At 31.7% G+C, this 26,283-nt stretch overlaps 1 protein-coding gene across 1 annotated transcript; it reads left to right on the plus strand.

The window, feature by feature from the left end:
* The first annotated feature begins 1,455 nt into the window (after positions 1 to 1,455).
* Positions 1,456 to 25,572, plus strand: LOC134716612 (vacuolar protein sorting-associated protein 33B-like). Its single transcript, XM_063579621.1, has 11 exons — positions 1,456 to 1,543; positions 5,834 to 5,914; positions 8,811 to 8,875; positions 9,388 to 9,505; positions 14,291 to 14,440; positions 18,518 to 18,622; positions 19,584 to 19,680; positions 20,600 to 20,677; positions 22,811 to 22,884; positions 24,606 to 24,692; positions 25,468 to 25,572. The coding sequence occupies exons 1-11, from the start codon at positions 1,460 to 1,462 to the stop codon at positions 25,570 to 25,572; spliced, it is 1,044 nt and encodes a 347-aa protein (XP_063435691.1). The 5' UTR covers positions 1,456 to 1,459.
* Positions 25,573 to 26,283: the final 711 nt, after the last annotated feature.

The following is a 26,283-nucleotide window of genomic DNA, read 5'->3' on the forward strand; positions in this document are numbered from 1 at the left end:
ACATTTTGCAACCTCTAATCAATCAATTCTAATTGTATATGAAAATCACTGTTTACCCAATGAAATTTTAAAGCTGAATCTCAGACTTCACCCTGTTAGTTGGAAATAAAACTTAATCAGTCAGAATTAATAGGAAAGTTTACGAAACCAGACAGGGGAAATAAAAAAACGTTACTCTAAATGTCATCCTTTTTCTGCCAAATTCTATGCATATCGGTCAACTTTGAAGCTATTTTTCTATCTTAAAAATAAGGATGATGACATGTGTCGCTATACATGCACGGGCTCACAATAAAATCCTGGAAATTGTTAGTTTTTTTTTTTCTTTCTCATATATGTTCGGAATATTTCGTTACTATGCGCAATTTTCTGCGACTGTCATACAAGTGAGACCTTTGGCTAACCATAAAACCTGGTCCAATCCACCATTTTCTGCAATAGAAAATGCCTAGCTGAAACATTTCGGATTATAAGTTTTTATATCCATTTGTATGATTTTGCAATTAGATTAAGGACTTTCCGTTTTAAGATTTCGTCGGAGTCGTTTTTTTGTTGTTGTTTTTTTTAAAACTTTTTATTACCACTTTCTTGAATCTTTTGAATCACTCATTTTATATTGAATAATTGTTTTCCTGCTAAATTTTAATAATTTTGATACATATTCTTGTCTCCTTTTATACCCTTTTCTCCTTTTTCCTGCCCCTTCTCTCCTTCCTTCCAACCCTTCTTCCCTTCTCCCGCCCCTGATCTCCCTTCTCCCCCTCTCTCCCTTCTCCCGCCCTCTCTCCCATGCTCCCAATACCCTGTCCAGGCCCTCATTGATGCCTCCGAACTTATGATATTATACATATATTTAAAGCATAATATTTGAATTGTTAATTTTAAAGAGGAGGCATGCAGCCAAAAATAGTAGTATAATTAATATTTATAATCTATATATTTTTATATATGTTTGTAGTGTTTGATGTCTATCGTTTTGTAATTGATTTGATATTCCTGTCTGTCTGTTTGTTTGTCACAGTTTTGTTTTGTATTTTAGGGGGGGGGGGATCATTTTAGTAACAATCCTATTGTTTGGATTGTAGACTAATAAAGTTCTTATTCTTATCCTTATTCTTATTCTTAAGCAAGAATTTTTAATTAAATTTTGATTTGGCAGCCTCTAGACTCTCTAGTAGTGTTGTGAAATAACCAGTATTCCAACAAAAAAAGACTGAGAGAAAACCATGACAACTGAAACCAAGACTTAAATCATTGAACGTATAATTTTAGGCTCCGATAATACATTTTGGTGTGTTTTTCTTCCGGAAACCAGAAACATATAGACACATGTGTATATATGTCTCTGCGGAAACTATAAACGCTTTAATAGCTATATTTTTAAAGAAATTAAAAAGACGGAACTTCAATGGTATACGGAAGTTGGACTACAATTAGTTCTGCTTTCGTTTTCAAGAAAATGGCTGGATCAACAACAAATTTTCCAAATGTTCAAAGAATACGAGATATGGTTCGAAATGACCTTGCATCCCTGCTTGATTCTGTACGAAATATCAGATTTAAAAGTGTTAATTAGATACATTGTACCACAAGTATTATGGCATTGAAAACGAAAAATCATAACAAATCTGGAGTGAATTTAGGATATAATTTATACTTTTTGGCCCTATTAAAATGATTTTGTGGATTTGGAGTTCAGAGAGCTCTGTTTTAAATAAATAAATAAATAAGCTTTATTTAGAGTCGGCATGGTATATAAAACATAGACAAACGTAAGCTCTAATGAGCTTTTAACCGACATATGAGACATTATATAACAGTACAACATTCATTACAATACAATACATAATATAGTACACATGCAATAAATATCACAGCATAAAAATGAAGCACTAAAAGCAGAATATAAGCATAAACTAGGTTTTAAGGCTAAAAGCATATAAGTGTAAACTAGGCATAAAAGCTGGTAAAAATGCATAGCATAAAAATTGAAAAAATGGGATATGATCTAGATGGTAAAATAAATTTGCATTATATATAAACTAAAAGTCTGCACAAACTGTGCACTTACAGTCATTTCCATTCCATGACTTTAAAATATTTTTGAACTGACTAAAATTAGCAATTTTTCTAAAATCATCAGGTAGATCATTCCATAAAACAGCAGCTGTGTATTTAAAAGAGTTCTTACCATAGGTTGTTGTTCGGACCCTAGGTATATCTACTATATTAGAATATCTAAAATTATATTTACAGTCTTTCAATACAACTAAATCATGTAAGCATGGTGGTGACAATTTATATAAAATTTTAAAACACTCAATAGCCATGTTACGCATACGTCTTATTTTCAGTGATGGAACCTTTGCTCGTAAAAGTAGTTCATCATATGAACTAACATAGTCTTCATTTATAAATCGTAAAGCCCTTTCCTGATTTTTTTCCAATTTGGTGGTGTTTTTGTTGCAAAAATGCCATGCCAAAGGACAAAAATTAAAATTAGATAAAATAAATGTGTGGAAAATTGTCAGTTTATTCAATTTAGTAAGGTAGCAGCCAATGCGCTTTAAAACATTCAGTTGTTGGGATGCTTTACGACAAATATTTTTAATGTGGTGATTAAAATTAAGTTGATAGTCAATATTAATACCCAAAAGTTTGACAATCTCATCACAGGATATTTTTGCTGACTGTATATTAAAAACAGGCTTTTTTGCAAATGTTTTATTTGTACCATGTTCAATAAAATAAACTATGTCGTTTATAAAAATATTAAATAATAGGGGCCCCAGAATTGAGCCTTGGGGTACCCCTTTCTGGATGTCAGCCCAACTGCTGAGTACTCCCTGAAGTTTGATTTGTTGCCTACGATCTGTAAGATAATTTTGAAGTAATTTCACTGATTTAGAAGAAAGACCGTAGGCAGATAATTTACTTAAAAGAATATCATGAGGTAAACAGTCAAAAGCTTTCGAAAGATCCATAAGAATAGCTGCCACATACATATTATTATCCAAAGCTGTTTTCCAATCTTCAAGGAGTCTCAGATAAGTTGTCTGACATCCATGACCTTTTCTGAATGCACATAAAAAAGCATGAAATATATTCTCAAAAAATTCAGTTAACTGGTCAGACATAACCATTTCATAAACTTTTGAAATTGTTGGTAAAATGCTCACAGGTCTATAGTTCTTTTTATCCAGTGGATCATTCTTTTTATGTAATGGTACAACCTGAGCTTCTTTGAGTCTGTTGGGGAAACTCACTGGATTCTATGGTGTTATTTATTGATGTGGTTATGTGTTTGTTGAGTACTGGTGCATCAGCTCGTAGTAGTTTAGATGATATTTGATCTACGCCAGTAGCTTTTTTTATATTGATCTTTTTCACAAGTTTGTTTACTGTGTCACCATGTATAGGTTTAAATCAAAAGGTTTATCATGTTGTATGTGAGATTTAATTTTTAAAATACTAGGATGTGTTTTACAAAAATCTTCTCCTCTGAAACTACTGGACCAAATCAAACCAAACTTGGCCACAATCATCATTGGGGTATCTAGTTTAAAAAATGTGTGGCGTGACACGGTCAACCAACCAAGATGGCCGCCACGGCTAAAAATAGAACATAGGGGTAAAAAATGCAGTTTTTGGCTTATAACTCAAAAACCAAAGCATTTAGAGCAAATCTGACATGGGGTCAGACTGACAATTTTGGTCATGTTGACTTATTTGTAGGTTTTACTTTGCTGAACATTATTGCTGTTTACAGTTTATCTCTATCTATAATAGTATTCAAGATAATAACCAAAAACTGCAAAATTTCCTTAAAATAACCAATTCAGGGGCAGCAACCTTACAACGGGTTGTCCGATTCATCTGAAAATTCTAGGGCAGATAGATCTTGACCTGATTGACAATTTTACCCCCATGTCAGATTTGCTCTAAATGTTTTGGTTTCAAAGATATAAGCCAAAATATACATTTTACCCCTGTGTTCTATTTTTAGCCATGGCAGCCATCTTGGTTGGATGGCCAGGTCACCGGACACATTTTTTAAACTAGATACCCCAAGGATGATTGTGGCCAAGTTTGGTAAAATTTGGCCCAGTAGTTTCAGAGTAGAAGATTTTTGTAAAAGTTTACGGACGACGGATGCAGGACGACGGACGCCAAGTGATGAGAAAAGCTCACTTGACCTTTCAGGTCAGGTGAGCTAAAAAAGTATTAAAGTTGTCACAGACATCTTTAGTGTCTTATCTGATTTCCTGTTGAATGCTAATTAGAAAAAACTTGAAACTCAGCATTCACACTGTTTAACTTGATAAACTAGATAACTTGGAAATCCATGTTGGGCATGAAACTTTGTTGACAACATAAAATTGAGAATGGAAATGGGGAATGTGTCAAAGAGACAACAACCCGACTAAATAAAAAAACAACAGCAGAAGGTCACCAACAGGTCTTCAATGAATCGAGAAATTCCCGCACCCGGAGGCATGTACATGTAGCAGGTTGAGAATATCTCCAAATGAGGGGCATCACAAAATTATTGGACAAAGACTGATAGATAAGGGGATGTTTTGTTATAGTCTAAGAAAATGAAGAAAAAAAAATGAATGAAAAACAAATATATGCATGATATGTTACTTATCAACAAAGGACAACCACTGAATTGCAGACTCCTGACTTGGGACAGACACATACATACAGAATGTGGCAGGGTTTAACAAGTTAGCAGGATCCCAATCCTCCCTTAACTTTGGACAGTGGTGAACAAGTACAACATATGAACTATAAAATCAGTTGAAAAAGGCTCCAATCATCTGATTGATCATGCAGGATACAAATAGAAATATATATTGCAAAAACACAGAATGGACGTAGTCAGGTACTTGTATATCCCAACATTAAATTGACTCTAAGTACTGATCTGAGAGCACTCACAGATACTGACAGCTAGTTGAAAACCAATAAAAGTTCTTATTTGCTTGCCTTGATGGCAATACCCTCAAACATAGTATGTTTAAAACAACACCTTATATTCATATTAAAATTTTAAGAAAAAATATAAGTCATTCCTTTGCCTGTTAAACATAGATTGAAGCTTTCCCAAAGGAGTAGGTTCAGTAAGACCCCTTTTTGGCCCCAAAATATAGGAGTTTTACAAAATTGTGAAAATGTTATCTTTAAGCTATGTTTTGGAAAGTAAAATGCTTCTGCTACATAAATATGAACTGTTTTAGACAATACAATGCACAAATATCACATACTAGCATCATTAAGTCATGCTAAATTACTGAAATCTTCAAAACTTTAGTTTCCGTCTAAAATGAAAATGGCCGCATTCATGTTCATTCATAATATTGAAACGTAAGTTGTATTTGATGATAATACAAAACATGTATAAAGGTTGAGGATGAACACGGATGCGGCCACTTTCATTTTGGACAAAAACCATCTGAAAAGGGATGTTTGTTGGCATATTTGATAGATTTTTCATATTTAAGCTTGAATCAGAGCGTTTTAAATGACTAAATCAGTTAAAATCTTCACACATACTAATCGAAACAATTCAAATAGATACTTATGTGTTTAAAAAGTGTCCAAAAACTTATGTAGATGAACCTGAAATTTGTGGCCCAAACCGTCCCTTACCGGACCTACACCTTTTAAATATTCACATTTTTAGGTATAAATGAAAACAATAATGATTACAAAAATGTATCTCTAAGATGTTAATTTACATTCAATTTCATATTTTAATTATTTCAATATGTATAGATGTTTACTTGGTGAAAAGAAATTATAAATAGAATTATTACCTTTTGAACAGTTCAAAGGAAAGAAAGATTTAGTACTGGATACAGAGCTTATGAAACCATTAGACAGAGTGGCTGGAGCTACAATGCTTAAGGTATTATTATAATGGATATATTATTCTCGAAACTATATATAAAAAGGAAAATGTGGTATGATTGACATTGAGACAACTCTCCCAAAGTGACCAAATTGACACAGAAATAAACAAATGTAGGTTACCGTACAGCCTTCATCAATGAGCAAAGCCCATACCACAAAGTCAGCTATAAAAGGCCCTGAAATGACAATGTAAAACAATTCAAACGAGAAAACTCACTGCCTTATTTATATAAAAAATGGAACAAAAACAAAAATGTATCACTTAAACAATTGACAACTACTGAATTATAGGCTCCTGACCATATTCCCCAGTCCTCATACAAAGCTATAGCAAGTTACTTTTTTAGCTCACCTGGCCCAAAGGGCCAAGTGAGCTTTTCTCATCACTTGGCGTCCGGCGTCGTCCGTCTTCATTAACTTTTACCAAAATCTTCTCCTCCAAAACTACTGGGCCAAATTAATCCAAAATTGGACACAATCATCATTGGGGTATCTAGTTTAAAATATGTGTGGCGTGACCCGTCAAACCAACCAAGATGGCTGCCATGGCTAAAAATAGAACATAGGGGTAAAATGCAGTTTTTGGCTTATAACTCAAAATCCAAAGCATTTAGAGCAAATCTGACATGAGGTATAATTGGTTATAAAGCCAAGATCTCTCTGCTCTAAAATTTTCAGATGAATCGGACAACCTGTTATTGGGTTACTGCCCCTGAATTGGCAATTTTAAGGAAATTTTGTCCGTTTTCGCTTATTATCTTGAATATAATTATAGATAGAGATAAACTGTACACAGCAATAATGTTCAGCAAAGTAAGATTTACAAGTAAGTTAACATGACCAAAACGGGTCAGTTGACCCCTTTAGGAGTTATTGACCTTTAAAGTCAATTTTTAACCATTTTTTCCTAATTTTTGAAATCTTTGACAAAAATCTTCTCCTCTGAAACTGCTGGGCCAAATTAATCAAAACTTGGCCACAGTCATCTTTGGGTTATCTAGTTTGAAAAGTGTGTGGCGTGACCCGGCCAACCAACCAAGATGGCCACCATTGCTAAAACTGGATGTAGGGGTAAAATGCAGTTTTTGGCTAATAACTCAAAAACCAAAGCATTTTAAGCAAATTTGACAGGATTAAATTGTTCATTAGGCCAAGATCTATCTGCCCTGATATTTCCAGATGAATCAGAAAATCCGTTATTGGGTTACTGCCCCTGAATTGGTAATTACAAGGAAATTTTGTCCATTTTCGCTTATTATCTTGAATATAATTAAAGATAGAGATAAACTGTAAACAGCAATAATGTTCAGCAAAGTAAGATTTACAAATAAGTCAACAATTTCTATCTGCCCTGAAATTTTCAGATGAATTGGACAACTGTTTGTTGGGTTGCTTCCCCCCCCCCCCCCCCCATTGGTAATTTTTAAAGAAATTTATCTGTTTTTGATCATTATCTTGAATACTTTTATAGATAGAGATAAACTGTAAACAGCAATGATGTTCAGCAAATTTAGATCTACAAATAAGTCAACATGACCAAGATGGTCAGTTGACCTCTTAAGGAGTAATTGCCCTTTATAGTCATTTTTTTACAATTTTCATGAATTTGGGTAAATTTTAATAACATTTTACAAAATATTTTCCTCATCAACTAAAGGGCCAAGTTAATTACAGATAGAGAAAATTGTAAGTGGCAGTAATGATCAGGAAAGTATAATCTACAAACAAATCACCATCACACAATTTTGTCACGAATCCATCTGTTTCCTTTGTTTAATATGCACATACACCAAGGTGAGCGACACAGGCTCTTAAGAGCCTCTAGTTTATAATCTTTAAAATGTGATTCATCTGTACCCATAGAATCCACAAAAATTGGTATTCAATAAATATTGATGAATCCAAAGTATAAGTAATTGGTCCACTATATGTACATACATTTCATGGAATGATATTTACACTTTTATGATTTCAGCAAAGAAATGTACTATGATCATGATTAATTTGTCCCCTTTTTATGTTATATAGACAATAACTGTTAGGTTCTTTACATGTAATTATCAGCTGCATTTGTACGAGGCTAGGAAACAAGGTGTATTTGAGCTTTTAACGAGCTACTACACCTGTTTCGAGACGAGCTGATATTTATAAAAGACACTAAACAGTTATTGTCTTTATCCTGCAATTAATTCTGTATATTGTTTGTGTTTTTGAAAGACCCAAAAAAGTAACATATTTAGCATATATTTGATTTGTAATCTCTTGAGGTTGGCATAGTAATATCAAAATCACACATTATGCTGAAGACGGGTTCACAAAAAAGAATCATGCATGGTCAACAATAATACATAGCTCAAGGTGAATAATTATCTATTTTAACATAACAACTAATTTCAACAGTAAAACCAAATAAAAAAAACATTGTCAAATTTGAAACAGAAGTGTACAAGTTGACCTATGCTTCAGACTTGACATTAACTAAACATGCATGTGAAATTGACATGGTTTGATTTTGTAACGCAATCATGCATACACATTCGAGTTTTGAAATTGACAATTGTCATCATCATTGGAATGCATCTGGAATACACATTCTGATGTCACACAGGTTCAAACAATACTCAGTCCGGCAGTGGGCAGAGCTTTAAAGTGATATCTGTATAGTATACAGATACATCATAGCAATATCTGTAGGGCTGTATCTGTATAGTAGGACACCCAATTGCAGGATAAATATAGTTATTAAAGGTACCAAGATTATAACTTAATACGCCAGACACATGTTTCGCCACCTGTTTCTTAACCTGGTACAAATTTAGCTGATATTTAAATACACTATACAGTTATTGTCTATATAATTGGCTATAATATTCACTTATTTCTGATTTCAGCAAAGACATGTAGATAAAATGTTCAAGCTAGACCCAAAACAGAAGTCAATACATGGATGTGAACAGTATGTATATCATGTATATCCTGAAGTGCTGTTAAATTTTTCATTTCAAAGTGAAACAAAACATGCCATTTCACAAGAATTCCTAGTTTCTTCTTTTATTTTGCACAAGCAAGATTTAAATTAGTGAAAGTAGAAATATTATAACTTAGGAGTAGAAAGAAGGAAACTTTGTCTCTCCCTTGAATACTTCGAGTCTATTGAAAAGTCTGTGACAGGACAGGTAAACAATAGTGCATTTTAATACTTGTGACTGCTATCATTTACAGAACCTGAATTTACTTGTTCTTTGCAACAAACAGTCTGCATACATGCGGTACCTGAATTTACTTGTTCTTTGCAACAAACAGTCTGCATACATGCATGTCAGAAATTTGCCATTTATTGAAAATTGAATTTCGCTGTTCACCTATACCCAAGAAATCCACGAAAATTGGTTTCTATCGATTAATAATGAACCCACAGTATCTTGTAAGTAGCTTACTCATTGATGTAGAATATATTATTTTTTACAGGAGGGTGTATTTAGTACGGCCACAAATGACCACCATGAAGGTTATAGCTGACCATGTCAACTCAGATAGAAGCAACAATATCAAAAGAGAATATAGAATTATTATGGTGCCAAGGAGGGTCAGTTTTGAATTTCTTCCATTTGATGGATCCATAAAAGTCTTTATTCAAAATGACTTCGTCAGATTAGACCCTCCATAAAAATATTTATGAATAAAAGGAAATGTTGGTATATATGTAAATCAGACATGGGGATGTCACAGAAAACTAACTGAAGACATCTAGAGGTCAAGATACATATTTACTTAAATTCTCCTATGGTTGTAGCCTGTTATCTATTTCTTGCATGCTTAGATATTTCTTTTCTCACTCTTCATTGAGTACTAGTGTGATACAAAAAAGTCAACAATCAAAAGGACCTTAAGAGCTACATACATGTATTTGCATCTATGGTCCGTAAATATCAAAATCATCAAAAGAACATTAAGAGCTGCGTATTCCCAGCTAATGAAATGACATATGATGTCATAATGTAATGTAAAATTGAGAATGGAAATGGGATATTATCAAAGGGACAACAACCCGACCAAATAAAAAACAACAGCAGAAGGTCACCAACAGGTCTTCAATCTAGCGAGAAATTCCCGCACCCAGAGGTGTCCTTCAGCTGGCCCTATAACAAATATATACTAGTCCAGTGATAATAAAATAATACAAGACTAACAAAGGCCAGAGGCTCCTGACTTTGGACAGGCGCAAAAATGCGGCGGGGTTAAACATGTTTGTGAGATCTCAACCCTCCCCCTATACCTCTAACCAATGTAGAAAAGTAAATGTGCCAATTACAAGATCAGTATTTCATAATTTTTTTAATTTTACACATTGAGAGTGTTGACCATAAGAAAAATAGGTTCAAGAACTTGTGAAAATTGGATATTGCTTGATATAAACTCTCATACCAGTAATTTACCAGTAATTTAATTGAAATGGTAATAATAAACTTGATGAAGGCTAGTTAAGTATTATATTGAAGTCAAGTTGATATCACTCTTTATGAAACCTATAAATATTTGCAGTAGGTGAACATATGGATTTTTATCAACTGTATGAAGAATCAGCTCATTCTGTCATGTATTTTAAATTGATGAAATAGCAATCCAAGAATGAATTTATCACCTCGGTCAATAAACAAATCAACACTTTTTCACGCATTTTTTCTGTTCTTAGTGCAATATTGAAAAAAATCACAAACTTTATTAATTTGAAAAGTAGTTGACATTTACATGTATTGTAAAAGATAAGACAATAAATTATCTATGATATGTTTATATTTCAGTTACATGTATCACTGGGGTAAAGCTGATGACCGTAACTGCATTCACGGTCATCCCAAGATGTCGGATGAAAAATTAGGTCAGTATTTTTATTGTCTGTTAAGGTGTTTCTACGTCATTTTCTTTACAAAGCATACTTTGATACGATGTAAATTCATAAAAGATTCACACGGAAGTCACAAATCTCTACCGAGGAACGTGTATAAAACGGGAATTTGGATTTGAAAAAATCGCTAGGATGACCGTAAATCGTAATCGAGATGACCGTAACAGGATTAGCGATTCATAACAAGGCTGACCGTAATGGGTTAAAAGATGACCGTAAATTGTTAAGGATGACCGTAACTTTTAAAGGATGATCGTCAATTCTAAGAAATATTCATATTTGTATTCATAACTTTTTGTCGAGTTTGTCTCAATAGGAGTTCGTTTAGAGGTTATAAATATGTTTAATTTATCAGTTTCTTTTCAACTATTTGCCGTATTTAGAGTTTATGACAATGATAGTAAATTGCATGTTTCTCGTAAATAATTAAATATTTAAGGAATGACTGTAATATTTTTTCTGTCTATGAAGAAATAACATAACAAAAATTGGTGCACACTGAATAATGCGCGTAGCGGGTTATTTAACAGTGTGCATCACATTTTTTATGTTATTTCGAATAGACAGAAAAAAAATTACAGACATTTCTTATAATGTAATTCTAAATTCCATTTTAAACCATAGAAAACCATGGAAAAACGTTGATGACGTCACGGTCACATGACTTACTTATGTCTATGGGCTCATAACAAAATAACGTCAGCCAATCAGAAGACGCGTTACATCCAAAATTAAATTATTTATTGATAACAACGTTAAATTTTGAATACAAATCAATCAGGGTCCCAAAGCGGGCATTTATACAATAACCAATAATGAAAGTATATGCAACAAACATTGAAAATTATATAACGTGACAGATATTATAATAGAAAATTAAAATACATGTGTTCATCTGTATACTAGGACTAGAGACACCAATTCAAGGGACGGTGCTGTAGAATATACTGTTGATTGCGAGCGATAGGCAATAACGGCAATCCTCCTCGTGTCAGAAGCAAATGAACAAAAAGAAATAGAGAAACTGAATCCTGTCACTTAAAAACAACAATAACTAATTTTGCGAAACATGGAATATAAATCTGCTATTTGCAGTGTATAACCAGGAATATACACAACTCTTTTCATACAGTTGAGTTCTCACAAGACAGCAGCCGTAGCAATTTCTCTTGGGAATTTAAGTTTATGAAATTGGAACATGATTCAGATGTGATATAAATAGTGTCTGTCTTCGTTATATTTTGTGCAATAAAAGAGAAAATGAACTTCATTTTCAATATTACCAGAGTTACATTGCTGACATACGGTCTAAGGTTTGGAGAAGTACCCTGGTATCGTTCTATTTAAATCTGCAAATGGTGAGATGACACCCCCAATTTTGTTAATGATCTCCTACGCTAAAATTTTGTTATGATATTTATATAGATACTTTTCGAAACCATATTTATCCTTAAATGTCACATAAGTGCGGAGTTCTCCTTCTGATTTCTTGGTCAGTTGATCCTTTCAAAATTTGTATGCACATCTCTTTCAATATTTTCCTGATGGTATTATTTGAAATATTTTCCCCATCATTTAGATTTGCAAAACGAGGAAGAGTTTTTAAAATGTGTTGGAGAAAACTATACCATAACGATTTATACTGAGAATATAGAGATTTGAATGCTGGTATGCATCTTGTAATAAAGGAAATTATTCTTATTTTTTAGTCTAAGCCAATAATTCAAAACAGACCTCACTAATTAAAAGTACAGTGGAAACCGACCAAGTTAAAATAATAAAGCTGCACAATTTGTGTTTTTATTTGTGCCGACCAGAATGAATTTACAAAATTTACTGTGTAGCTTTTCACAAGTTAAATTTGGATACATTTTATCCATGCAAATTAGTTGGTTTCCATATCTAAATTTTGCTATCAAGGGATTGAATGAGCTCCAAATTTCACTTCCATATAGAGGAATAGGCTTAATAGCATGCTCAAAAACATGCATTCAGTACTAGTTTTTAAGGATTTAGAGATAATATACCTATTAATATTTACATGGTCTAGAGATTTTTCCAAATAGTTGGGAAGATCATTGATGAAAATCTTAAACAGGTTAGGACTTATGTTATCCCCTTGTATAACTCCAAACTGTGTAGGGAAGAATATAATATAAATTGAAAGCGATGCGACGAAAAGTTGAAGAAAAAAAATAAATTAATTAAGCATAAGATTATCCAGCGGAATCAGATTAAAATCTTAACATCTGCCTTGAAATATACAAACAGTCCATTGATAACACCGGATCCGATGAAACTGCAAAATTTATTCGGCATCCAGTTGGTTTGACTGAGATTAAACATTCCGTAACAAATGAAAAGCAATATGTTCAGTAAATATTCCATTAGATAAGGATTTCAATACGGAAATGAAGTCTTAGTATCTTTTTGTTTTGCTTCAATATTTGGCAATAGTTCATAAATATAAAAAAGATGTGGTATAATTGCCAATTAGGCAATTCTCCACTGGAGACCAAAATGACACAAAAATCAACAACTATAGGTCACCGGACGGTCTTCAACAATGAGCACAGTACATACCGCATAGTCAGTATAAAAGGCCCCCTAAATAACAATGTAAAATAAATTCAAACGAGAAAACTAACGACCTAATAAAGTTCATTTTTAATTCCGTTGGACAGCCTTCTTAGACATAATCGCCACTGACTTTAAAATTAGAGGAACATCTTTTGAATGCTATAGTTAGTTCTTCTAAATTTATAATTTGGTTTTCACTTGTATAATTAAGATTTTTTTACAGATGTCCTCCAATAATATATATGCAACACTATCGTGCAAAGCAGGTGCAACATATATGCACCTGTTTCTCTGGGTTATAAGTTACAGACAGGTTAAAATGTTTACATAGTAAGCACATTGTCTACAAGATAGCTCATGTTCAAAGCTAGCAAGAATCCTCTTTCCTTCGGATACGATTTAATACAGTTGGTGAACTATGTATTTGAAGCAAGTCTTATTTTCTTCTACCTATAGGATAATGCAGTCTTATAAATACGTTTTTATACCAACACAATTGATTGTTTGATACAAAAAGGTAATACAAATACGGATATCTGTTAGAATCGATGGTCATCCTTTATAAATTACGGTCATCCTTTACAAATTACGGTCCTCTTTTTACCAATCACGGTCATCCTTGTTTTATGTTACGGTCATCTTGAAAATATTTTACTTACGATTTACGGTCATCTTAGCGATTTTTTCAAATCCAATTTCCTGTTTCATACACATTTCTCGGTAGTAATATGTGATTTCCGTGTGATTCTTTTATACATTTACATCGTACCAATGTATGCTTTGTAAAGAAAATGCTTTAGAAACACTTCAACAGACAATACAAATACTGACCTAATTTTTCATCCGACATCTTGGGATGACCGTGAATGCAGTTACGGTCATCAGCTTTACCCCAGTGATGTATGTGAGATGATCCTTGAACATGAGGGTGTTATGGGATATATAACGATACATGAGTTACAGATGGATCTGATACCACTAGACAGAGATATACTGTCATTAGAGTTACCTCAGTTATTTAGGTCATTTTATCTGGTTTGTATTTAATTTATTACTATTTTAATTATTTAATTTTTCATGAGAAAGATAAGATAAAATGATTTTATTATCCAATTATGGTGCCCAAAATTTGAGCTATACAATCAAATGAATTTTAAAGTACGGAAAATGATTAGAATGATTAGAATGATTAAAGTACATTTAGACTAAAAAAAAACCATGAATACACATTCCCACTAAGTAACCTGATATAAACCAAGTTATTGAAAAAACATACCGTAGTTATTATGGGTGCCACTGACCTGGAGAAATTACATAATCTTAATAGTTCTAGGTCAATGGGAGACAACTCCTGGTAGATTTTATTACATATATATCTATATATTTTCTTCTATTTTTTTTTCAAACAACAATGATATTTTCTATGATTTCCTTATGATTTTCAAAAAATAAGTTTAATAAATTAAATAAGTTTGAAGTAATAAACAATCTTCAGATGAAAGATTCCAAACAAATTTCATTTCATCTGATAATCTTAAAAAATTTTAGAATTTAAATTAGACAGATTTTGAGATCTAGTATCATTTAGAACAGGACATTTTAAAAGAGAATGTAGTTAATTTTAAACTGTGTTCTTACATACATGTAGCCTATACTTTCTGTCTTCAGCTTTAATTCCAATATACCTCTCTCTTTCGATTTCAAGATCATGACAGCTAGTTCTAGATCTTGTAATTATTTGCCAGTCTTTTTGTGAATTCATTGTTAAATTTTCTGTAAGTTCTTAATTTATTGCCAGATTGTATATTGATACACTTCACTGTATTGCTTTCTAAACTAGCTAACCAGCTTTCTTTAAATTTAATAGTTAAAGATTTTTTTTAACTTTTTTTAGTATATGGTTTTGTTAAGTATCAATCCATCTGAATGGCAAGAATACTTTCAAAAATTATAAAAGAATGAACAATATAGTGATGATTTTATTATGAAGAAATAATAACAAAAATTTGGTGCACAGTGAATAATGCACATAGCGAGATTATTTAAAGTGTGCACCACATTTTTTATGTTATTTTGAATAGAAATGAAAAATATTATAGTCATTTCTTATAAATTAATTCTAAAATCTATTTTAAAATGGTGTAGATCCTGAAAAAACGTTGATGATGTCACAGTCAGACGAAATTAAATTATTTGACTATATCAGTGATTGGTTGCTGATGAAATTCATGTTTTACTTGAAAATTGTTTGTTTTTTGATACACTTAAAATTCTGCAAACTTGACTTTTCAATTAACCCTTACTATGCCAGAAGCCAATATATCGGCTTTTAGAGTTTCCTCCGTAAGTGCCGAGAGCCGATTTATCGGCTTTGTTTTTTTCTCTGTTTCGTTAACGGCATCACAAAGGCGATGAGGTCTTAATGTTCTGACAGCGTAATCAAGATGGCCGGCCACACCCCGTTGATCGGCGTTTTCACGACAGAACAAGTCCAACAACACAAGAAACAGGCAGATGTTGAATCCACAATGAAATAAAAATCTTTTTGAAATTATAAAAATAAACCGGTATAATACTACAGTTTTTCCTGCAGTAACCGCAGTAGTTTTTTTTTTAGTTTTCGTATTTCCTCACGAAAATAAACTGACAACTCCATGGCTAAAAAAAAAGGAATAAAGACAAACAGAAGTACACAAGAAACAACATTATAAACTAGAGACTTAGCAACACATATACCCCACCAAAAACTGGTGTGATCTCAAGTGCTCCGGAAGGATGAGCAGATCCTGCTTCACATGTGGCACTCGTGTTTGCTCATGTTTTTACAAACCCGGTAAATAGTCTAATTCGGTAGGTCAATTTGAAATTCATGGAAAGGGAACGGGTTTAGTTACGACATTAGGAAGATATCCGATAGCATCTGTGGAACGGCTATTCCGTAATGGTGAACTAACTCGTGATGGCGTCCGTAAAATTTTCTAATAGAGGATTTCAACTTGACCATAAACTGACAGAAACTTTTACAAACTTTTATCACAAATCTAGAGATTTTATTGTGGACTTATTTTTCATTCTGCTCAAGGAAAACAATCAAGTATGATTCATTGCATGATGCCATCTGGTGCAGAAAAATTGGCACCGCTTGTGTTATCCCATTTAATTATATGATAAGTATTAAGTCTAATTATTAAATTAAGAAACTTATTCATAGAATAAACTATTGATTTCGAAATCTCAAGCAGGACCTGCCTATTCTTTTCGAATCTTATATGTTGTACTTCCTTATGACATACATCATCTGATGTTTACAGGAATTTGTTTTTTTAAGGATGGGGGTCCCATTTATTATACATTTTTAAAGTATGTTACAAATAATAATAGGTTTCACATTGATCATGTTGATCGAGTGAGTACATTTTTTTATAGACAAATTAAAAATGTAAGGTGTTAAATTGCTTATGGACTTTTTCCATCTAACGCCCACGATAAAAGTGTCTCATCACCGTAAAAGATCATACACTGGTTGAAGATAAAAGAGTCGCTTTGCAGAGTGCTGAAATATAGTCCACAGACTATGTGTATCGACTGGCACCGAAGTCAACTTGAAATAAACAACATACAAACACACTTTTAAATGAAAAAGTCGAAGTTTTCAGTAACAGGAATTGAGGGAGTCAGCTGAATTAACAGTGCTTTGTTTGCAATATAAATTATTCTTAACATTAACAGCCAAAAACAATAAAGTGTGAGAAGAAAATAAAAGACAACGTAATGGCAAAAAAATATAGTTATATATACTTGTAATAGGCCTACTTGTAAATATATTTTCAAGATATTTAATTTTATATATTTTAAGTATTGATACATGAACGCCTGCTACGGAATACCTTGTATCGAGAGACAGATCACTATATTATGGTCCAAGACCACAATTATTTCGTAGTGCATTTCTTTTTAGAACATAAATGAAAATTAAAAAAAATCCCACCTGCGCTTTCTCAAAGAAACTTTTACAGTGTGTTGTCTATTTTTGGGACAAATTATATCAAATTATAGAAAACTGCATCGGCTCTTACTCAAAATATGGACAATTTTATGTTTAGGGTGTCTTGAAATCTTTTGACAGCTTCCGAAGTGCTAATTTTAAACCTTTTTCAGCTGGACCAAATCACTACAAACCTTAAAAATTCTGGACCCAAATTTTTTTACAGTGTAATTTGACCCACCTGCTTGCAATTTGAGGTATTAAACATGGAGAAATAAATTTGGAAGGGCTATAAAAATTAATGGCAAGTAACCCACTGTCAACACTAGGGACTATATTTGTAGAACAACGAAAATCAATGGTCTCGGACCATAAAGATATTGAATTTTTACATGTAAAGAGCCAGCTGATGACACACTTGAATACTGGATCTGACAAAGACTTGACCGCTAATTAAATATAAAAATCAATTTTTCTAATAGAACGCAGATATACAACTACCTGCTATATTTCTTAAGTTTGCAATGGCACATTTCTTTAAACTTACAATGTATTTTTTTTGCAATACTTTCCCCTGTTTTTCTTTTAAAAAAATAAACGAGGACACGTAAAAAAGTCAATTATAAACCACACATTGAAATAATGCATGCATGTTTTGGATTTGAAAATTATTCGCGATGAATGCCCTATGAAAACTATAAATTTCGACGTTGCAGGCAATGCGCATTAAAAGCCCTTCAATACTGTTACGTAAAACAATGGTTGTTACGTACGACGTCACTATACCACTCTGATAAACAAATCTTCTGAATATCATCTGGCACTCACCAGATAAAAAGCTTGGCACTCAAAGGGTTAATAAGATCTTAAAACGTAGCTTAAAATCGGTTGGTTTCACATATTATAAATACACAATTTTTACTTGAGAAAAGTTTTGCATGACTGTTTATCTTCCAGTAGTATATGTCAGCGTGCATATGAACATTTAGCTTTTTAGTTTATAGATATAAGTGGAAAAAGGGACAAATTTCATGCTAACTGTTATTTTCTTATCAATGCTTATTGTAAAAGGGGAGATAATTGTTAGAATTATATTGATAAAATTATTTTTGTGTTTCTTTTTACAGGAAAGTGACCATACCTGGATACAAACAATAGCCAAATCACTTATCAACATCCAGGCTCTATGTGGAATTATTCCTAATGTTTATGGTATTGGCAAGGGATCAAAGGTTAGACATGAAAATAAAAAAACCTTTACCCCTTTACCTATTCTTGGAGGCATATATAATGTTTATTTGCTGTCTGTTAACAGCATGTACAGTTGTGCATCTGTATATCTATACTCCGCTTTAAAAAAGTGGGGGTAAACCGTGTTAGCTCGGTCTGTCCATCCGTCAGTCCATCCATTAGTCCATCCATCAGTCTGTCCATCCGTCCCATAACTATGATTGTCACATTTTTCTCAGGAACATCAAGACAAGGATTTTTGAAACTTGTTTCAGGGTTTATATAAGTTAGCTATACCTTTTGATGTGTTTTCAGATTCATTACTCAACCACTTCCCCATAGTATACAAAACACTTGTATCATTTTACACATGATAGCCAAGTTGAAATTTGTCACATTTTACTCAGAAACTACATTATAAGGATTTTTCGAAATTTGTTTTTATGATTTATACAATTCAGTGGATGAAGTGACAGACTCGCTGTTTACATAAATAGTTCGACTGGGGTTTCATCAATGAGCAATATCTCACAGCGTCACTTGTTCTTTGTAATTTAGAAAACCATCACAATTTAAATATTAACCAAATTTTTTTCTAACCTTGATATGGATATATATGTGATTTTTTTTCTCATTTTTATGACAGCAAATTATATTAATGTGAGAAAAAAAGTTTGTGAATAGGTGCTTTCACTGTAGTCAATCAAATGAAAATTCTGTATTTGTTGGTACAGTGTATATTATTGAAAATATGTTACATAATTATTTGTTATGTTTCTTTGTTACTTACAAAAAAATGAAACAAAATTGGGAAACCTTTCATGGAAAAAGATGCCTATTTTTTTGCAATGTAATTGTACATTTGTTTTTTTTATCTTGCAATTGCATCAAATTAAAATGGAATCTCTTTGAAATATTTACAATAAAATCTTTATAATACTGTTATATTATATTTTACAATAGATGGTGAATGATCTGATGAAAAACATACTTGGAGAAAAATTATCTGGACCAGACTACAGCAAGTGTGATATAGGAAATCTCATTCTTATAGACAGAGGTTTTTATCACTCATTTAAGCTTTGATCACAAGATATGTGATTTGTTAAAGAATAATGATAAATGTGTCTGTTATATAATTTCCATTCTCAAATATTAAAATTTTGTTTTGTCTAGTAGTTAACAAAATCATTATTTAAATTAGTTGATTATAACTCATCTTTCTTAGGAAATTAGCCTCTGTAAAAAAAGGGTACATTTTTTCATGTAAGACAGGGTTATGAACTTATGAATGTTTATTTTTGTACAATTTCTAGTATGGTAGCCCCAAAAAAATCCATTGCCAAATAATACCAGCCATATCTTGTATAATGCATTTCCATACATCTTACTTTTGCTCCCTTTAATGTTCATGAATGGCTTGACAGAATTAAATTATGTAACTTTCACAGAATCAGACTTGCATGATTTAAATTGTGTCCCTCTTATTTTACATGTGTATTTTCCGGATCTTAATGATTTGGAAGATACTTTGTCATATGGCACTATATAGGACCAGTTGTATTAACTTCTAGCTCCTTTAAACTTTATTCAAACTTTAACAAATTTCTCTCAGAATGATCATAAAATGCTGTTTTGCACCTTCTATTGACACAAATTAGTTTTAGGGTTTCCTATAGCAAGTTATGGACTTTGAAAGATAGGGTTATGATTTTGTGAGCTTTGCCCTAAATGTTTATAGTTACATAGGTAGAAGCAGATTTACCATTGTCTTTGGTCCTTTGTTTGTTCAAAGAAGAAACTTAAGCTCAGTAAAGATCTAAATGCACCATTCATTGTTATTCAATTCCTATTTGTTAAATCAGATTAAAACATTTCAAAGGTCTAATGGATGATATCTTTAAATTTACCAAAATTCTGAAATGTATTTGATCCTCTGTATGATATTATGTTTATATGCAGTATACTTTTTCCTACAGATGTAGATTTTGTAACACCATTATGTTCCCGGCTGACATATGAAGGTCTTCTAGATGATACATTTGGTATATCTTGTGGTAAGTTGAATGTTGTGAAGTTCTCATTCATTCTATTATCGAAAATGGTTTGAAAATAGCAACTGCCAGCAGAAACTCTGTTTACCAGTCATAAGTCTCCACGACTAATCTAGTATATTTATTTGATATATAATTTCTTCTAAGAGAAATCTATCACTCATTGATTAATTAAAGCTGAGTAAAAAAATCTTCTAAACAGAGGAAAATACATGTTTTTTACTGAAAACTGCATGTGAATTTGTATTTATTCAATATTGATAATATATTTTTAATCGGTTGAAAACAGTGATGCAAACATTAATAAATGTTTATTTCTGACAAAACTTTAAACATTGTTCCTTTTGAAATTTTTTTTTTTTGTGTTTTACATGAATAAAAACTTAAAATAAAAATTATGATGTTCAAATTAAGATCTTTTTAAATGTATTCTATAAGTAAACTAAAAAAAATAAAAAAAATCAATAGGTACATTGATAAAACTTTTTGTTAGAAATCAACTTTTTATGATTGAATCAATTGTTTATGTTAAACTGATTGAAAACATATTATTATTATTGAAAATATATATCATCACATGCAGTAATTAATGTAACTTTGTCAGTGAGTGATAGATTTCTCTTAAAAGAAATTTAAAGGTCCCATTGAATACACTATGCAGAGAAAAATAGCCATTGTATTTATTCAATAGGACAGGTGAACTTACAAAAGTTTAAAGACCTGGTCAAGAGAGAGATGGCACTGTGGAAAACTTTCATTGGGTTCACAATGAATTATAGTTTTGTATTTCATTTAAACAAATATTTCTTAATTCTTTTTCAAGTTTTCCAGTTGCAATTACAAAGATGAGATATAGGAAGATGTGGCGTGAGTGCCAATGAGACAACTCTCCATCCAAATAACAATTTATAAAAGTAAATAAGCTCATCATAGATACCAGGATTAAATTTTGTATATACGCCAGACGCGTGTTTCATTCACAAAAGATGAAAAGACTCATCAGTGACGCTTGAATCCACCAAAAGCCTAAAAGGCAAAATAAAGTATGAAATTGAAGAGCATTAAGGACTAAAATTCCTAAAAGATTTGCCAAATAGTGTACAGCTAAGGTTATCTATGCCTGAGGTAGAAAAACCTTAGTATTTAAAAAATTCAACATTTTGTAAACAGTTAATTTATAATATAACCATATCAATGATAATTCATGTCAGCACAAAAGTGCTTACTACTGGGCTGGTACTAAATCATTATATGTCAATGTATGGCCTTCAACACAGAGCCTTGGCTCACACCGAACAATAAGCTTTAAAGGGCCCAAAAATTATTAGTGTAAAACATTCAAACGGGAAAACCAACGGTCTACTTTATATAAAACATGAGAAACATGTATAAATTACACAAACAAACGACAACTCGATAAAATATCAATCGGAAGGCTTAAATAAAAAAATGTAAATTAATACACTATGAACTAATAAATTTGATCTGAGATTAATCTTATTATTTCAGCAAATAAAACCAATTTTAGATTGCTTTGGTGTTTAGATTTCTTGCATTTTGTTGTCTGATGTTCACAGTGTAAATACTAAGAAATTTGAAGTAAACATCAATTACTGTAATAGATAGCAACCCAATGTCACAAAAATATTAAACTAAAAGACTTATAGATCTCAACGTAAATTCTTTGACAACAGACTAGTATTTATACAATGTGTCAAGCACTAAATCAGTCATGGTCTAGAAAGTGAATAATTTTGTATGATCTGCAATATCCTGCAGTGGAGATTCTTGTATTACAGCTCTTCTTCAAAAGCATGCAAAACAAACTTTGATCGACTTGCTTGCTATGTTTGCTTGGATGTTTTCAAACAATAGGTAGGCGGAGTTTCAATACATACTGGGATTTGATTGGACAATAAAAACTGACATGAATTGAAGTTAATGTTTATTGTCCAAACAAATTCTAGTATAAACCTACTTGTTGTTTACAAACATCCAAACAAACATAGCAAGCAAGATGATCAATGGTTTGCTCTGCATGCTTTCATAGAAGAGTTGTAATGCTATGTAAGTAGTTTGTTTCAGTTGTTTATGCCTTAAGCATTATTTAATAGCAGTAACATTTTTATGTTGTAGGTTATATAGAATTTGGTAAAGATGTAACTGGAAAGGATCAGAGTACCAAACTTCTACTTAGCAGTGAAGATCAGGTATTAAGATTGTTAAAAAATAAACATCAGTGAAACTCAGTATGCCTTTTTTTGGCTTATGTTGAATTCATTGAAAAAAATGTATAGTTTAAAATGAGTTATTAAGTAGAAGATTAAGATAATAATGAAAGAAGAAAACATGCATCTTTGAACTTTTAGTTATTTTACTGTTGATGCTCTTACTAACAGAAGCAAAAATGTAAAGCCTGCATATGAATTAAAAAAAACCAAGCAGATAAGATAAACAAATCATGGTGCACAAAATTTGAGCAATACAATCAAATGAATTACAAAATAAAACACAGAAAATGATTAGAATGATTAAAGTACATTTAGACTAAAAAAAATAACATGAATGCATATTCACTCTAATTAACCTGATTATAGACATTATTAATGTTAATTTGGGTGCCACTGTGTCCTGGAGAAATTACATAACTTTATAGTTCTAGGTATATGGGAGACAACTCCTTGTCGATCTTATTACATATATATTTATATCTATAATACTAAAATAACAATTTGTCAGCCATCATCAGGAAAAAAAGGCAAATCAGAGAATTCATCTTTATATGTAGCTAATATGGGACATTGGTGTTGAATAAAAATTACACCACTCCAGACCCTTTGTTGTCCACATAATTAATATTGCCAACAATTAACAAGTTCCGTGTCGAATCTGATACTGATACAAATAGTATATTTACCTGTTTCCTATTACCATATCTGTACATTCCGCATCTAACAGTCACACAACCATACGGTGTATTTAGGATTTTGCTATATAAACGGATCATAACCACAGGGTTGACAATACTTAATTCAGCCATTGTCACATTGTTCCCTATTGTAGTATTTTAATCAGTATTTTCACCTGTTACATATTACCTTATTTGAATGGTCCCCATCTAGCAGGAGCGCCACCATACGGTGTATTGAGGATTTTGCTATATATTTACACGGGTCATAACCACAGAGTTGACACCACTAAATTCAACCATTGTCACATTGTTCCCTATTGTAGGATTTTAAATAGTATGACTTACTAAGATGATAATACGAATACTAAAAATCTAGACTTAAATTAAGGCGTATAGGTTGTTGGCCAGCATGAATCAAAGCATTCAACTTTATTTATAACTAATAAAGGACAATGCTGTTGATTAAAAAATAATCCATTCCAGGCACTTTTGTTTTTAAAAATAAAAAAATTAATATTACCAATAATTGATAAGTTCCAGGTCGACGGGCTCAAACAGAAGCCTTTTAAGGCAGAGAAACTGCATCTTATAATCGGCATGACTTTATCAGATAAAACGCATAGTTATATACTTTAATTCAGTCACAGACCCGCGATATAACGGGTGTGTTCTAGTATATTTATATTTTTCTTTTTCTATTTTTTTTCAAACAACAATGATTTTTTCTATGATTTTATTTTGTTCTTCAAAAAGGGAGTGTTATGTAAGCATGATAAAAAATTTGATGAAAATTTAAAATGTAAGTTGTTTCCCTTTCAATGATCTTCTGCAGCAAAAATATGACATCATTCCTTATAAGATTGCACTTTATTCTCCTCCTTTTTAAAAGAGGTCTATAGTTTTGATGCTAAGTATAGGTGAATTGTTAGTCTATCTATCATGATGACAGAATTGACTCGGTAGATAATTTTCAATTTTAAGATAAAGAAGTTACTGTCAATTTTTGTTTCTGTATTGTAGATTTTTGATGAAGTGAGAAACAGACATTTCTCTAATGTATTTGAATATCTGAGTTCTAAAGCCAAGTCTTTACAGACTGAATTTGATGTAAGTATTTGTCAGTTCCATGACATAGTGTAGGAAATGTAGGTTGAATTTTTTTTCGTAGAGTGTGATTTTGGAGAGGTATATCATGTATAGTTTGAACATTTTTGCTACTTTTCCAAATTTTATTACACAAACAAAAAAATACAAAAAACAATTAAGGGAAAAGGCAACCAGATAATCAGCAAAACTCATTCTGAATGGTAACATTTTGATGTGGTGTGCATATGAATAATTTATTTTACTAGTCTACCGACTGAGTCAGTGTTAGTACCAGATAACATGGTAACAGTAAACAGGATAACACTGAACACAATATTCTGACTTGCAGGCACATTGACACTAGACACATTATGCATGACCTTTTTGTTAAAGCATTGATAACAAAATGATTGATAAAGACTAAATCTGAAAGAAAAGACGAACAGAAATCATCAAATGCTTTGGAAAGTTGAACATAAAACACCCTTACAAAGAAAATGTAACTCTGACATGGCCTTCCATTATAAAAAAAAAAAAAAAAAAAAATTTCAAAATAAAAAAAAGATTGTGTATTGAACAAAGTTTTGTACTCTTCAGAATTGTAAAACTTCCAAATTGTCCAATTCAAGAAATTTTCATTTAAACTGGGAGAAGTTTTAACATATGTTTTTTCCTTTATTTATTAAAAGTGGCTCTATTTTTCTTTGGTGGCACATGTTTCTGTACCAGAATGCCCATTCAAAATAAGTTTCAATTGATGATAATACAGAGTGAACTATGCTGTTTTCTTTTCCAGCAAAGACATGACCTAGAATCTGTTGGGGACATGAAAGATTTTGTTGCAACTAAACTACGAGGTCTGAAGGCACAGAAAGCAGCTTTATCACACCGTATGTGTTAAATGTTTGAACCTACCTTGTTCAGCAAGTACACTAAAGTATACACACACCATAGAAACAAAAAAAATTAAGTTTGTTTGCCAAAACTAATATATTTTGCTGTAAATATATTCTGTCACAAGGGAAAACATTTTACATCGTATATCTGGAGGACTTTTCTTAGGCTGGTTTCGTTTAGAATAAAGTTTAACTTTATTAACATGATTAATGGAATAAAGTTTTACTATATTAAGATACAAAAAAAAGCATGTGTAGTTACTTTCAAAATGATTTACCTAATACAGCAAATAAAGAAATGTATGATTGCCAATGAGACTAGAATCCACCAAGATTAAAGATTAAAGATGTAGAAAATGTCTTTAAGAAAACATTATCTTTCGGTTTTTGAAGCAGCTTGGATGTATATTCGCAATATTCGAATTTTTTCACTGTTAGGTATATTGTAAAAAAAAACTTTTGGATACACAGCTACTTTTGCATAGGTACTATTTCTGTACTAAAAAAAATGCAGTACTGGAAATTTACTTTTAATATTTAGTACTATTTCTTAACTTTAAAACTATTGTAATATTTAGGTACCTGTACTTTCTGTGCTTGATTTGTACTAAATATTTTGGTACAGAAATAATACAATATTCCATGTTTGAACATCATAACTTTAACTTAAATAGATTTGAAATAGAAAAACTTTCAAAATGCTGAAAATGTAATTG

Source organism: Mytilus trossulus, chromosome 4, assembly GCF_036588685.1.
Source record: "Mytilus trossulus isolate FHL-02 chromosome 4, PNRI_Mtr1.1.1.hap1, whole genome shotgun sequence".
Classification (NCBI taxonomy): domain Eukaryota; kingdom Metazoa; phylum Mollusca; class Bivalvia; order Mytilida; family Mytilidae; genus Mytilus; species Mytilus trossulus.